Source organism: Diadema antillarum, unplaced genomic scaffold, assembly GCF_040938485.1.
Source record: "Diadema antillarum isolate AM-2024a unplaced genomic scaffold, OU_Dant_1.0 seq00000782_RagTag, whole genome shotgun sequence".
Taxonomy (NCBI): domain Eukaryota; kingdom Metazoa; phylum Echinodermata; class Echinoidea; order Diadematoida; family Diadematidae; genus Diadema; species Diadema antillarum.
The window spans coordinates 915066-931702 of NW_027271670.1; the positions used below are offsets into that span (position 1 = coordinate 915066).

The 16637-nt window shown below is 40.7% G+C and overlaps 1 protein-coding gene across 1 annotated transcript in view; it reads left to right on the forward strand.

Moving 5' to 3' along the window:
* Positions 1–14143, forward strand: part of LOC139739074 (uncharacterized) — a 28647-nt gene extending 14504 nt beyond the window's left edge. The window contains exons 8-17 of the mRNA XM_071649686.1: positions 723–839; positions 2337–2507; positions 4251–4394; positions 4976–5192; positions 6021–6412; positions 7558–7620; positions 8280–8479; positions 9372–9604; positions 11169–11262; positions 12055–14143. Coding sequence (XP_071505787.1) covers positions 723–839; positions 2337–2507; positions 4251–4394; positions 4976–5192; positions 6021–6412; positions 7558–7620; positions 8280–8479; positions 9372–9604; positions 11169–11262; positions 12055–12421 — 1998 coding nt within the window. The 3' untranslated portion in view covers positions 12422–14143. The remainder of the gene's footprint in view (positions 1–722; positions 840–2336; positions 2508–4250; positions 4395–4975; positions 5193–6020; positions 6413–7557; positions 7621–8279; positions 8480–9371; positions 9605–11168; positions 11263–12054) is intronic.
* Positions 14144–16637: the final 2494 nt, after the last annotated feature.

Consider the following 16637-nt stretch of genomic DNA (forward strand, 5'->3'; position numbering starts at 1 on the left):
AAAAAAAACCACCTTTGAATTGTTCTCTTTTGTCCCATTGTGCTTCTAACTGAAATTGGTTCAGTGTTACCTTTGTCATGATACTTGCTGAATGGTAGCGGCATATGCAGCCTTTTATCAGTTGCACATCAGGAGAAAATGCATTCTAAACTTCTTTGAAATATCCCTGTTGCTATCTTGTATCATTGCTGAGATTGTAGTGACAGTGTAGTAGCCAGTAATGTTATAAATAGATGGCAAATTAATGAACCCGGTAGGAATGTGCAGTAAACTAAAAGTATGGTGTGATTCGTTGGGTGAAGGGGAAATAAACATTGAATAGAGTGATGCAGTACAAGATTTATTTCAAATTCAGTCATAAGAGTTAAGGGTAATGTGCAATGTTGCTGGACTATTTTCAGTCATGCTAACGAGTATGTGAGATTGTAGTGTACAATGGATATATTGTGTTTGATGACTAGGATAAGCAAACCTATTCAAGCATGGAGAGAACCAAATTATTACATAACCCAAATTTCCTCCTAAGTCCACCAATGTGACTAGGGTGAGAAATCGTCTTAAAAGGTTTCAGAACCATTTATTTCTTGACTCCACATGTAAGTCTAGTTTAAATTGCACTGTACGTCTGTGCCGTCAGGTATGAATGATTTGCTTTAAAATCCAAAATCTTGCCCATTTGCGCTGAAACTTCATGGGTATGTCATATCCCCATGTGCTTCTAGGAGAACTACGAGATCCTTGAGTCGAGACTAGCCTCTGCCGAAGAGACCCGTACATACCTTGTCAAGGAGCTGGAGTCACAGAAGATGGTGAGAGAGAAGCTGTCCAGGGATCTGGTGGTAAGTTGCCTCCTCGTAGCCAACTCTTGAGCATTATTACCTCCGCCAAGGGAGGAGGTTATGTTTTCATTACCGTTGGTTTGTTTGTTAGTTAGTTAGTTCGTTAGTTTGTCCGTGTGCAAAATAACTCAAAAAGTAGTTAACGGATTGGGATGAAACTTGCAGGAAAGGTTGAGAATGACACGAGTAACAAACGATGAACTTTTGGTAGTGATCTGAGAATTTTGGGGGAATTTATGAAGGATTTTTATATTTTGGCAGGTAGGGTCAATGAATTTGGGAGTTCAGGCTGCGCGTGCTTGAGGTTTGCATGCGTGCACTAAAGTGCGTGCTCTAGTTTCTGCTAGGGCGAGGCGCACCGAGCAGCTGAGGGTTTATGACGTAACAAAGGCTTCTATATTGGGAAATCGGGCGACTCTGCTCACAATGCTGGAAGTACGTATGGGTGGAAATCACTATATCTCTATTATATGGAAGAACATAACAAGATCAGTGGAGGAAATGAGCTGCATACTTGGTGGAGGTCTGCACTCTCAGAGTGCTTCTCTAGTTACTTCTGCCAAGGAAGGAGGTTAAGTTTTCATTACTGTTGGTTTGTTTGTCTGTGTGCAAAATAAATCAAAAAATTGTGCATGGATTTGGATGAAACTTGCAGGAAAGGTTGAGAATGACACAATGAACAAATGATAAAATTTTGGTAGTTATCCGGATATGTTTATGGATTTTATGAAGGATTTTCGGTATTTTGGCTTGGCAGAGGTCTGCGCTGTCAGAGTGTTTTTCTTGTTTTTCTGTATTTTTGTTTGTTTTCGTGTTGCCATGTTTAGTTCATTAGGGAGATGCCAGATGGGGGAAAAAAAAGGTTGTTTATTTTGTAATTCATACACAGAGATGTGGTCAGTTGCTATTTTGCAGTATTTTGTGTGTTTTGTTTTTTTTTTGCCAAAAATACTATGTTTCCTGAAAAAAGTGCTGGAGAGGCAGGTGAGAGGCGGGTGAATGAGTTTGGCAAGATGATTTGTCTTTGTTGTAAGATGAGAAGTCACCTGTAAGGGCATCATTTACCATTTGCAGATGAAACAAAAACCCTGCCTTAGTTCTTCAAAATAGTTCCAAAGTGTGAGTTAAAGTTAGAAACAGCCAATGTAAAAATGTAAAATCAGTTTAATCAATGTTAAGTATTGTTGAAGATACAAAATGTCAACAATAGTTATAATAAGATTGTTTCTAGAATAAACCATCTACAGTTTTGGTGTATTGAGAAAACTAGTGATATCTCGTAACATTTTACACTTTATTGCAAAATATTTATATCGTAGAATGTTTTATGATACAACTGACATACACATATGCATCAAATGTGATATCTCGAACATTTTGTAAATCACTGCCCCCAATGGTAAACAGTACCTCTAACCTTTGACCTTTACCCCCACTTTGTGTGTGTGTGTGTGTGTGTGTGTGTGTGTGTGTGTGTTTGTGTGTGTTTGTGTGCAGGCGGCCAAGACGGAGAAAGAGAGCCTGAAGGTGGCCAAGGAGAGGCAGATAAAGGAGTTTGGCGAGGAGCGGCGCAAGATGCAGCTCCAGGCCCACCAGTCCCGGGAGAAGCAGGCCCTGCTGCAGGAGCAGATTAGCGCCCTCAAGGACGGAATCCAGCAGCTGGCGCAGGTGAGAAGAGACCATTGATCTCTGTAGGAAGTATCTGGATATCTCATAGGCCAATCGTTTTGAAGCCACCATGCCGCCATCTTACCATGCCGCCATCTTACCCTTGCATGTAGTGCTCACGACATCACATGATCTTGGAGACAGTCTCGGCTGGAAAATGTGTGCAGGTCCCCATAGAGTAGCGGCTTCACTTGTTTGTTCAGCGTGAATAGGCTTAAGAGATATTCGGGTATGTTCTCGAGAGATCAGTGGATGAGACGGGGGAAATGTGAAAATGTCTCAGGAAGTGGATCCATTGCGGGGAGACAAAATGCACTCGATGCACCTCCCTGCCCCTAAATAATATGTGACCCTGCACCACAAAACAAACAAAAAGTCGCCAGACATGAATTTTTAGTTAAGACCATATTCTGAAAAAGCAGACTAAAATGATGTATACCTCAAATCAAATGGACTCTCCTAACCAATCTAAATATTGGAAAGGAAGCACAAAGTCAGGAAAAGTGTGAACTGAGAAAAGAGGCTCTGAAGTACAGTGTCTATTCAAGCGCTTAATCTTTACCAAACCGTGGTGGCTGTTCAATGAATGGGACAAACCACCCAAGTAACAACAATGAAGGGATTATCAGATTAAACAGAAATTAAGCATGCCTAATTAAAACATTCTGTCAGTAATTGATGCCAACTTTCAAAGCACTAGCACTATCCTTTCAAAAGTTATTAGAGTTGAAAGTGAAGAGTTTGCACAAGGTTTTTCAGAAATGAAAAAGGAACTCCAAAAAACGGACCTAAGCACACTATTCTACAAAAAAATATTCGAGATAAACTGCTAAAAAAAACACCCACCTTCCCGCCCGTTTTATGACCCCAAATTTAAGCATAATGTAAAAGAAGACTTGCTCTTTCAGAAAATATGAAAAAGTCAAGATCGGCTAGGTTGACCCATTTCACTTATTTTCAGTCCTCACGCAAAATTAGTGCGTGCGACTTTTTGTGCGTTTTGTGATGCACGGTCACATATGATGATTTGTAAAAGGCATAAAAACAAATACAATTGAAATGACACAAACTAATTAACATGATATGAAACAAAAGAAAAAAATAGAAAACAGGCAAAAAGTGATACAAATAAACAACAAAAACATGAACAAATTGGTGTCTAATGAAGTGAAAGAAAACAAATAAAAAATTTTGATCAAAATGGGATGAAAAAGGAGGAAGTTATGACATTTTGAAGTTTCGCTAATTTTTGGGGAAACCGATCTTGAACAGTCAATATGAATATGCAAATGGCAAAGTGAGCATGTCATTCCCTCACAACTTGCCATTTATTTTGTACATAACATTTTTTAATTTCCAGTTTTTCATTCAAATGCAATTATGCCCAAGGCTCAAATCCTGATATATGTAACTAATCACTATTCTGAAGTTATTCAACCAGGAAGAACTTCATGTTTCAAACTTCACTGACAGAAACATTGAATTTTCATCATTTTTTGTACACAATCAGTTGAAAGTTGTGCGGTTATGACATGGTCAGCTCTCTCATTTGCATATTCATATCCACTGTACAAGAACTATTTGCAAAAATTAGCAAAACTTCAAAATTTCATAACTTCTTATTATCAGAATTCAATTAAATTTTTACCATTGAACTTGTAAGATTTCACTCTTTGTTATCAGACTGACTTATTTTTGGACTGGATTTCCCCTTTAACACTCCTTCCCCTTCTTCCCCTCAAGGAGAAGGAGATGGCATCCAAGGGCACCAAGGGTTCCCTGGAGGCTAACCACATTGCTACCAAGGACCTGAAGGACAAGGTGAGGCGGGCCCAGTTCCAGTGCAAGGAGGAGGTCCGTCGACGCGGGGAACTCCAGAAGAAGCTGGTGAGTTCATTTCAGTGAATCCCTCTCCAGAGTCACTCACTTGCTTTGGTCGTACAATTAAACATTAGAGTTAGCACTTTTATTATGGTTAAACAGCATGAGTTTTGATTCAGGTTTTGAGTATGAGAAAATGTGCTAGGTACAGTGTTGGTGAAGAGCTAATGCTTCCTTTTTGGATTAAGCTATCGTAATACCTGTATTTTTAGAAGAACTGAAATATGCAACATATGGGAATGGTGGACCATATTCGTGATATGCTAGTCTTTTTTTGTTATTACCTGCTTAGCCCGAGTGTCATAGGCTAGAGTGGAATGGCATAGTGCTGGTGCAGAGAAAAGGAGAGAGTTAAGTAGTTTGTAGGTTATGTAAACCAGTATTTGGCGAGGGCTCATATCACAGAATCCAGATGTGCTGAAGCATTACTGAGGAAGGACAGCTGCTCACACTTTCCACTTTAAGATAACTGTGGCCATACCACAGTTCATTTATTCAACTTTACACTGCAGCACTGTACCCCACTCAGTATACTTTTCCCTATTTTCTACATCTTCATCCTCCTTCCTTCCCCCTTCCCGTCTCAGGTCACCTTGGAAACGGCCCACCGGGAGGAGAAGGGCGAGCTGCAGAGGGAGGTGGAAGACCTGAAGCTCCGTCTCCAGATGGCCGCGGAGGAGTACAAGAAGGTCTACACGGAGTGCCGGCAGCTGGAAGCCAAGATGGAGAGGAGGAGGGTCCCGAAGATGAGCACCCAGGCCGCCTGGAAGGATACTATTAAGGACATGGGCTCCATCCTTGAAAGTAAGAACAACATGCTCCTCCTTTCACCTGACTTGGCTGGATGCAGGAATGCCGCTTTGATTCGGCGCTAGCATGAATCATTGTCATGTTGAAAAGAATGCAAGATCCCAGTGGTAACCCTATCATGTGCAGAAGAGGGAAAGATCTTATATCTTTGCTTGAGTTTGATGTACTCCTGTAAAACCAGACATTTTTTGCCTGCACAAAACTTTCGCAAAGTCTGCGAGGAGCCAGGATTCACCTAAGTAAAACGCGCGCGAAAGGTTTTGTCTGCACAAAGCGTTGAATGCCAATGGTAACTCACCAAAATTTCCTGCCGAGTGAAAGGCTGTTGTCTCCAATTCACAAGAGTTTCATGCCTGAGATGTTTCTGGTTTTGCAGCATCTATGTGAGCTATGTCTTGTATGTGAGTGTGCGCAATGTAAAGGGGAGTCTGCTGTGTAAGCAGAACTAAGTCCTTGGCTTGTAGATAGCATGTAAATGGCACTGTTAACTGCGGACAAAGATTCCTTGTAGCACATGAGATTGTTTCCAGAAAAAAAAGTGAAGACGAAAACCTCAAGGTTGTGCTTGTTATAGTAGAGGATTTGATCGAGTGGGTCAGTCATTAACTCACAAAAAGATTTCAAAAAGATATTGGTTTGACCCAGAACTGGCTAGTGAGCATACGGTCCTTTGTCTGTTCATTATGATCTTATAATGTCAGGCAGAATCTATACACTGTTAAATGCTCTGCAGTTTCAATACTGTAAATATTCTACATGGTGTGGTTAATTTCTAGAACAGTGTGACATTTGTTTGTACTGTTTTACTCTTTCCTCCCACAGATCCAACTGAGTCAAATGTGTCCAGCACTCAGACCGCCGAGCTGGTGCAGAGTACACAGGCCACTCAGGCTGTGACCGAGCTGACCACTCAGTCGGTGCAGGCCAAGGCAGAACTGACCACCAAGAGCAGCCAGGCCTTTAGCCCACCTGCGGCCCAGTCTTCTCTCGGCGTGCAGGCTTCGTCCGGTCCGGCGGTGGCCTCGGTCGTGGAGGAGAAGTCCACCCAGTCCGGCTTGCCCGCCGTCGCCGTGCAGGGCGAGGGCGCCCTTCAGCGAGCGCCGTCCCGCGACGACACCTTTGACCTGAAGGAGATGAGCAGCCAGATGTGTGAGCTGGCCCGGGAGCTGGAGGAGCGGAAGAAGGCAGAGGGTAGAAACCTGCAGCTGTATCAGGTGGGCGTGACCCCGTGTGCCTACAAGCCACAACAGTGACATGTGTCAACCTGTAAAACGACGAATGTTCGCGTGCATTTTAATTTCGCGAATTATGCGAGAGCCGAGTTTTGCATAATTAAAATGCACGCTAAAGATCTTGTCTTCACTATTATGCATTGAATGTTTGAGGCAACTCGTGAAAATGTCATGCTGCGAATAAGGCCATCACCTCCCATTCGCGAAAATATCATTCATATTTCACAGTAGAGTAGGGTTAAAGGGAAACTCCACCTAGTGTTCAAGTTGACTGTAAGAAATATGATAAAATCAATCAAAGTAATTTAGATTTTATAAATATTGGATTTGAAAGATATGAAATTTTGTGTCATGTAAAGCCGTGATGACAATCATTACCACACATAAAAGTGGTGTTTTATATCTCAAATATGTCAAATGTTCAGGAGAGAGAAAAAAACATGGCAGCCAGAGCACTATAACAAATGGGATTGCCTTTCCTTTGACATGCTGTGGTGGCTTCATTTTTGGGGTTAGACAACTAGGATTTGAAGAGGGCATGGCTTAACTTATTATCTGACGTTTAATAAAAAAACAAAAGTGTTTTTTTACCAAAATTTGAGATACAAGATTTTGTCACCCCAGCGACAATATGCAAAGTAGATGAGGCAGTTGACGACACTGCTTCCAAAGTCTTCCTTTGGCTTCCTTAAAAATCTTCATCAAAAACAAAAGTGTTTTTTTACCAAAATTTGAGATACAAGATTTTGTCACCCCAGCGACAATATGCAAAGTAGATGAGGCAGTTGACGACACTGCTTCCAAAGTCTTCCTTTGGCTTCCTTAAAAATCTTCATCAATCTGTCTTTTGATATTCAAAACATATGCAAAATGCTTAATGGTAATATATATGTGCAATCAAGTTTAGAGTTACATGTGTTTAGCAAGGGTGGCTGTAATTGTCAGCCACCAGATGTAGATTGCAACCATTTGCAATGTTATTCGAAGCCAGAGGCGAGGAAACCAAAGACTGTGTGAGTTTTACCACATTGGGTGTATTGTTTTCCTAAATGTGTATTGTGCTGGGTATCTGTAAAACTTGCCTTTGTTTCCTTTCTTCACACCGATATCTCTCCCTCTCCTTCCAGGAAGAGAAAGAGAAGCGCCTGAACTCCGAAAGAATCTGGCTGTTGAAGCTGGAGTCACTTGAGGTGAGTCTCAAATTTAAATCTTTTCTATCTTTCCCTTTTTGTGTGTGTATTACTAAATCAATCAAACATTATCTCATTGCGCCTGATAGTTGCAATGTAGGTGAATAAAAGTGTGATGTCAATGTGTATACTATGTTAAATAGCTGCGTCATGGGCAGAAGAAAACAATCAAATAGAAACACTTAGCTTGGATTTCTTCATCACTTCACATTTGTTTGTTTGTTCATTTTCCATCTGAGAAGATGGCTGGATAGCCCATATTCAGCTACATTGAGCTGGTCTTCCATGGGGTCCAGTTAGATGTGAGGTGGGACCACTTCGCCAGGTTCAACACCTTGCTCTTTGCGATGAATGAGTGAAGCGGGATCTTATACGTGCATGAGTTGTTACTCTCTCATACACAGGACCTCCATTTTATGTCCTATCTGAGGGACTGAGTGTTTTGCCTCTTGCTAGAGGGGACGGTATGTTTACACACAACATTACTCGGTCCAGACTCGGGTTCGAACCCGGGCCACGTGATCGTGAGGCAGACGCGCTACCGACTGAGCCAACTCACCGCCCTCAGTCAAGATGTCAGTCACATGTCAAGATGTCTAGCAAATGTTGTTTGATTGCTCGGCATTGCGTTTGTCTGTCTGTTTATGTGTTTGCTTCAGGGCAAGAATAGGGAGCTACAGGAGAAGCACAACAAGCTGCTGAACGACTACACCAACATGAAGCACAGCTACGAGAGCATCAAGTTTGACATGGACTCACAGAACTCCTCCTCCTCCATGACAGACTCCAACGAGATCACGGAGGTCGCCCGCCACACCCAGTTTCCCAACCCCTACGCCCAGCCCAGCGCTCCACCAAGGTAGGGCAATCTGACCCATCACCGTTGTGCTGTAAATGTCATACCCACACAGCAGAAACAAATATGGCAGCTACTTGATATACACTGAGATACGTTGCTCTTCATGCAGTTTAATCGACATCATAAACATGTGAAAAATTAACCCTCACGGTATTAAGTGTACTTCCAATCAGAAGATTGTCAGTGTCCTCTTATTAGAATTTCAGCATGAACAGGTTGTGTAGAAGAGATTTATGGGGAGATTCCCGCTTTCAAAGGAATTTTAAGTGATGTCAACATCATGACCATAGTATATAATTTTTTTTTTAGTATATCGTCGCTGGGGCGACAAGACCACGTATCTACAAAATGTCCAATGTTCAGGACAGCCAAAAACATGGCAGCCAAAGCACTGTGGCGAATGGGATAGCCTTTCCTTTGACATGCCGTGGTGGCTTCAATTTTGGAGTAAGACAGTTGGGATTTGGACAGGACATCACTTAACCCATTATTTGACCATTAATCCCAAAAAGTCATTTTCACCAAAATTGCAGATACAAGGTCTTGTCACCCCAGCGACGATATGTTGTTTCCAAAGTATTTGCATTTATTAGGAGTCCCTTTTTCAGAAGGTCTTTTTGCTTTTCTGCAAAGGGGCTGAGAACTGTTGATTCATGTATCCGTTACATTTTCTCCATGTAGACATTGGACTGAAGTCCCAAACTCCAGTGCAGGTCAACTTTCATTTGCTGGAAGTAGTGAGGTTGAGTCTTCTGAGAACAGTACTGGACGTTTTCTGTCATATTCTAATCAGTGTCGTATTGTAAGTCATACTTGTGCCATAGACCATATTGTGGACCAGGTTAAGCTAATCTAAATGAACACTGATGCATGGGCTTGTTTTTCTGTCCAGTTCCGGCGGCGTTGTCGGAGGAATGCAGACCCGCTTCGGCAACCCCTACGCGTCCCCGGAGGCGGGGGAGAATCGCAACCCCGAACAGCTCTTTGGGATGTCCATGGGGAGCGTGAACCTGAACAGCATCTGCTACCCGCCAGACATGGAGGATGCCGTGCTGTCCGATGCCTGCGACTCCATCCCGCCTTCCCGCCTGCCGGAACCCCTGCAGCCGGACGTCCTACCTGAAGGTATGGTTGTCAGCTGCTCACCAAAGCAGTAATCCTTCGTGAGCTTTGAGTGCCGATTGGCACAGAGAAAAACCCTGCAACATTATGCACACTGTTTTTAAAGTCCCTGACACAGAAGGAGACCTCTGGATGATTTTCAGACTTTTACATTTGAACAACTATAAATTAGTTATACTGAGTACAGAGTCTCAGAATTTATAGTGATTGGGTTGAGGAATAAGAATGTTTTCAAAATTTACAACAATTTGCAATGAACAAGGATGATGACACGGCAGGGTCACCATAAGAATGCATGAGTTGGGATTCAAGGAGGCTGAACAAAAGAAGATGGCATGCATACATTCTACACACGTGAACATGTTAAGCAAGTTGTTTTGTAATGGAATTACACTGCTACATTTCTGAAATATGTGATACTCCTATGTCATCAACACCGTCCAGTGTAATTTGTTTAAGATTTTTCAGAGTATTGTTTCTCTGCTCAAGGACCACAATAAATTCTATAAATCTATACATGGAGTTGTCGATTTATGTACGACATGATGTGAAATTAAGAAAATTGTCTGGAATGCGCCTTTAACTCTTTGTAAGCTCTCTGTGCTGATTGGCACAGAAAACCCCATGGTATTGTGCACACTGTTCAAAGTCCCCTGCAATGAAAGGGTTATTCTTTACCTGCTTCTTTATTGGTGATGAGGAGCAGAGGACCACAAGGACAAGTTGGATTTAAAAAATTAGTGTGCACACACTAATGTTATGAACCAATAACTCTTTGGCCGTGCAATTTGCAGGAGTCGCACTTGAAATTGTCAAACATGATACAGGTAGTTTAGACTTTTGTACACATTTCTCAGTGTCAAATGGGAAATTGTGACTTTTATTTCCTTTACAGCCGATTGTGCGAGAACGTAGAAGCTTACTGCAAAGCAGTTTATTTGAAACAGCACAGTAAAAATGAAAAATGATGTTGATGAATATGATTTTAGCCATGTATACCTCAGAAGAGATTTTTCATAATCTTTATTTGTGTAATTGACTACACAACTTGAGCCATCTGTATTCAAGCCATCCACAAAACTTTCCAATTTGCCAGCTGCTTTCCAAACTTGCCAACTTCCCGGGAAATGGAAACATTAATCAAAGGATGAGGAGGGATATAAATCTGCTATCTCCCTAGTAAAGTCGTGGATGTCATGTAAGTGTGGGAGGTACTTTGGAAACATTCTCAGCGGTGTCAAGTGTTTTGGTGTTCTGTGTTTTCAGCATACACAGTGTATAGGGTCACAGGATTTGTTATGATTCATTATCCATCAGCTTACATTAGATTGCTGAGTGTAGAGGTACGGTGCACTCCCGTTATAACGAAATTCCGGTTACAACGAAATTAAAATTCAGGCCGCAACATTATTTGCTCTATGTATCTTTATTGTTTATTTGTTCGGTTATAATGAAATTTCGCTATAACGGAAGAAAATTGCCGGTCCCGAGGACTTCGTTATAATGGGAGTCCACTGTAGTTGGGAAGACAACCACACTGATCATACGTATTCTCTCCTTCAAGCAGGCAAGATAGCGGCCATCAAGATGGTGTCATCCCAAATGGAAGGGAGGCTGGGCGAGGGCGCCATGGTGCAGCAGGAACACACGGATGATGAGAGGTGGGTTTATACATGTCTTTCAGCTTTTTACTCTAGAAATGTTAAATTCTTTTAAAAAATTGGCTCATTTCTGCCGGGTTATGTCTAGATCTCGATGTCTCCATTAGTGTAATATATGCATAATATGTTTTGATATTATTTACACTTTTCTGTTATGTATTGTATAGGTGTATGTAGGCCTACATTGTACATGTATATGATTACTTTGACTGCCTGTACTTGCCATATTACTGTAGAGTATTACCTTGTTTATTATTCTTCCATGCCCCCAGATAGGGCTGTTCAAGGCTGAAAATCATTGTCATACAACCTCCCCCTTTCCCATCTTTGTCAAATCTGAAAGTATGATGCCTCCAAAAAGAGCAATAAGTGGAAGGCAAGTCATCCTATCATACACACATACATACACACACCAGCACACACCCACCTATACAAGCACACATACCACATTCACGACTCGCAAACAATGAACTACCGATAGGCAAACACACACACACACACACACACTCGTACACAGCACATACACTTACACACACCTGTACATACACAGACATTACTCATGACCATACATTCAAATGGATTGGGAAGCACATCAATTTGCACACATTTTCAGTGCACTAGATGAAAACATATGAGTATCCAGCAATAATTCAAGAACCTGCAAACATGTCTTCGAGCCACAAAACACAAAAAAGTTAAGCTTGCAAAAAAATTGATGTTTACAAAAGCTGCTATAATCAAAAAGCCCTGCACAAAATAAACTCTAGTATCATTCACTGTCCATTATTTCAGGGAGGATGCCCAGTTTGTTGATGCCCAAGAGTTTCCTGAGGAAGGCAACACACCAGAGGTAGACCTATACAGCCCGGACTCCGCCCCTCCTACCACTCCTCCAATGGTGGCTTCCGACGGCACCCCGGTCGACGTCACCCCCTCGGCGCCCGAACTGCCGCCCAACCCGTTCCACCCGCTCGAGCCCAAGAAGTGTCCCGAGTGCGTCATCGAGTTCCCGCCCACGTACCCGGAGGAGGATTTCGTCAAGCACGTCCAGCGGCACTTTGCCAAGCTGTGTCCTGTCTGCCACGGGCTTCTGGACCCCCAGATCAGTCAGCTTGACTTCCAGCGCCACGTGGAGGACTGCCTCAACAAGAGTGCATAAAGTTCCTGTAAGCAGCATGAAGAGAAATAATTCTCCAAAGTAGCAGAAATAAACAACCAACAAACTTTTATATGTGAAGGGGGAAAAAATGTTCCCCGTTATTCTACTGGTTGTCTGACCTGAAAAGAATTTAGAATCTACTCTGTAAGATGAGGTGTACAGTTTGCATCCAGTAGTTATGCGATCCCTCGCTTTCAAGTATGACCGATGTAATCTCACTATGGGAATGACCCATATTTCCCCTGCATGTGTGCGTGTGTGCGTGTGTGTGTGCGTTTGTGTGTGTATGTGTGTTTGAAAGCATTAGTGTATCCATTTGCTCAGCTGCATGACAACTGAATGAATTTGCCTGAAGCCGGCTGTGTAGGCACACAGTTCACCTTTCACCTTTGCTTTTATCTCGCTCTCACTTTTCACCTGGATTTTGCTACATGGCGGTTATGATTCTTGATTTGGTATCCGATCTCCAGAGTAATAAATGAACACAGAGTGAAAGCGTGATAAAATTTCCCTCTTGATAAATGTTAGCTCTTTCACCCGTACAGATTTTGAAGTGCATGTTAATTTGATGTTGTTATATACCTTAGTGATTTTTTTAAAATGGAATCTACCCCTCAGTGAAAGTCAGCAAATTCAACTTCAGAGCAACAAGTATGTAAACAGTTTTAGAGGCGATTGTACATAGAAACTATACTAATCACCATATATAAGGCAGTGAATAATCTGCCATGATTTCCGATGGATGCCTGAAATATGCGCCTTGGTTACAGGGCCATAGGAGCTCTGGTGAAGGAGGCGCTGTTGCTCTGCACGCAGTGCGACAAGTGAAGAAATGATTTGCACGAGTCCTGTACAGGGGATCAAATTTCTCTTGCATGTTGGTGATATGACATTGCTTGATTCTTCTGTCTTAAAGAAAAATCTCAAAGTAATAGCTGCGGTTGAGAAAAGGTAAAATTTGAGGTCCTTGATGAGTAGGATCTGGGGGTTTCCCCTGAAACATCAAAGTCTCCTAACTGATTCACCTCCCTACTTACTATGGCAAAGTAATAGGTGATTCATTGGCATATTAAAATGGCCACAATTAATTGGCATTCATTTAGTCTTGCTTGAATTTTCTTTGTTTATGCTGTATTGTCTTGACTCCTTCATTTAAGATGGTTGTCTTCATAGGTAGGGGTCTCATTTGAAGACAAATGTGTAAAGCAAATTTTAACTTCACAAGCAGAGTTCAAATGGCATGTACATATGATATCAGCTCTTATGAAAGTGGATTGAATTTTGTCAGTGTTGGAAATAGCTGCTTGTAGTATTATGTGTTTGTTTAGTTTGGAAAGGATGTGGCAATATTTGAAAGATTATGTAGAGTAAGTTACATTTTATGACATGTAATGACAAAAGTAGCAGACATCACAAAAAGACCAAATCACTTTCGCATTATGTAATTGGAAAGGAAAACAACAGATTGTGATTGCAACTGGACGTAGCGGATGATTTGTCAAATCAAAGCGTTTAGGTTCTGACAAACGCATGGTATGTTGATTGAGTTGTCAGAATACGAGTGCAGTGAACAATCAGCTAGCCTAGGTATTGTAATGTGGTGCAGCATCTGTACATAAGCAGTTGAGGAATGGCTATGGTCGCATGAGACTTTAATCCCGCGCTAGACAGGTTGAGGTGAGGGTGTTGCCACCCATTCTCAGCATGAAGCGCGCGCGTCTGTGTATGTGTGTGTGTTATGTGGGACATTGTTGGGATAAAGGCTCTCCAACTTCTCACAGAGTTAGAGAAAGAGAGATAGTGGATTCAGAATCATGTCAAATCCTTAATCCTAATCCTTGATCTTCAGAGCTCACAGAGGTGCATGCTGTTGCTGTATGTTCAAACACTCAAAGGAAGTATGTATGTATGTATGAAAGACTGTATAATTTTACAATCCTGCTCTAAATAAAGTCATAGAAACTCACCACACTGTAAGTGGCATTTAGAGTAAGACTGCAGATGAATTTGTATTTCTAATGGCACATGTTTGGGTGATCAGCTGATCATGCATTCACTGTGCATAGAAAAGAGATGGAAGGGATGTTTTATGTACAAGTTTGTATATGTATAACATTATGTACAATATGATTCTTAAACTATAGAATGTTTAAAATGTTAGACTCTTAGGATGGTAAATACTAGAGCTGATGGTTTATGAAGAAATCTTGAAAGCTTAAAGCAATCAGACTTCTGCCGTCTTGGAAGCTTAGAATCACAAGACTAGAAATCTGATGTATTGTGCAAAGACAAATCCAGTCTGTGTTAAGGTAAATCTTGAATATAAATAAATGTAAATATATGAATTAGAATGTCATTGTAAATCAGATCATCTAAGCATGTAATAATATTTGCTTGTTGTAAAAGTGATAGTATTTCTTTTACCTTAATTCTGACAATCTCTCCGCATGTCAAAATGATCTTGTCAAAGTATACTATTGCATACTTCGGCAGGCATACAAGATGAGATGTGCGTCACATTCTGATGTTATTTCCTATCATTATTATTACCTTCTTTTTTTTTTCATTTTTACCCAAATCAAAGCATGTTTGTTGCTCCTAGTAGTCTATACATAATCACAAGGGGTAGAGTCAAGAGAATTTATGCATATATATATTTGCTTTTGTTGTTTTTTCTCTTCCTCTGTCTGGTATGTTTGCAGTAAAGGGCTGCTTTGTTGTTTTTCTTCACAAAATTTATGTGTGATTTGAAGTAAGTATCACTGTGATGCTTACTTTTTTATGTCTTGTTATACATGTATATTCTTTTCAAAACTCATTTAAAAACTCATTTATCAAGATGTGTATACATACGGCTTATCTGTAGCAGTGGAATAGGCAGTGCAAAACAATGTAAAACACCATACGTGGATAGTTTTTAAAGATGGCACTGTACGACACGTTACAAAAGTTTATATTACAGGGAATGTACACCTTTATACAATATTGTACATATTCCAGTACATACCCAGAATTTGCTCATACCCTTATATTCTAAATAGACCATTGTTTGGATTAACAGCCTCCTTGTGAGAAAAATCTGATAAAGTCACAGCATTCCATGCGCACAGCACACATAGTTGAAGTCATCTACAATATGACCAGTTGTAGCTTTGGAATGAAAATTCGTGGGTACATTATTACCAAGTATCATACATAGTAAAAAATAATTACAGTACCTGTGACACAATGTTCAAGTTCATTGTCAGAACAGAACATCCCAATGATAATGCTCTCATTACATTTGCCTCTGGCATTCATTGAAAGTTTACCTTGGAATTGCACAGATGTGTTATTATTTCCTACTTCAAAATCGCATGATAACTTCTGCTCTTGACATAGTTTGCCATGAGATACCAGTATTGTCTAGAGAGAAATTTCACTTTTACATTTGAAAGACTCACGGTGTAAGGCGAGCACTTTAATGAATAGCATGTTTATTCGGTTTGTAGATGGATTATCACATGTAGATGACTTAGTAGATCAAACATATGTGTTCTTTGTTTTGTTTTGTTTTTGCTGTCTCCTTTTGAAAATGATCTTATTTAGTCCTCCGTTTAAGAAACAAGAAAAGATTACAAATATATTATTCAGATTTAGTTGGAAATTATTATCATTATAAATATATTGTCTGGTATTGAGGCTAGGAGTACAAACAGTGTAATTTTAGTTCATCCCAAATACTGTTTCTAATCACATATTTGCATAACGAGTATGGCACATTAAATAGCTTTAAACACCTGTGCTTATATACTTTGAAATCTTTATGTGTCATAGTAATGCGTATGCGTAAAAGTAGTCTGTAAAGAGACATATTATGTTGTCGATTTTTTTTTTGTGTGTGTGTACATTCTGAAAATGATATTGTGAAGTGGTCAAATGTCTGAGTGCCTTTGCATGACCTTCTTTCTTTTGTGTGTGTGTGTGTGTGTGGTTGTTTGCCAACAAAGGGCTGCAGAAAATTTTGATTTGTTGTTATAATTTTCCCTGACGGTTCACTAAACCTGTGGACTTCTCCACCATTCTCAATATTTTCTGATATTTCCTGAAATTGTAATGCCATTATGACAGTCCAGTTTGTTGTGTTTACGCTGTGATGTATAGAACCTACATGCGAGAAGTCTGCAATGTGTCGGAGGGCGGAGACAGAAAGAAGAGCTTGTTCGATTTTAAAGAC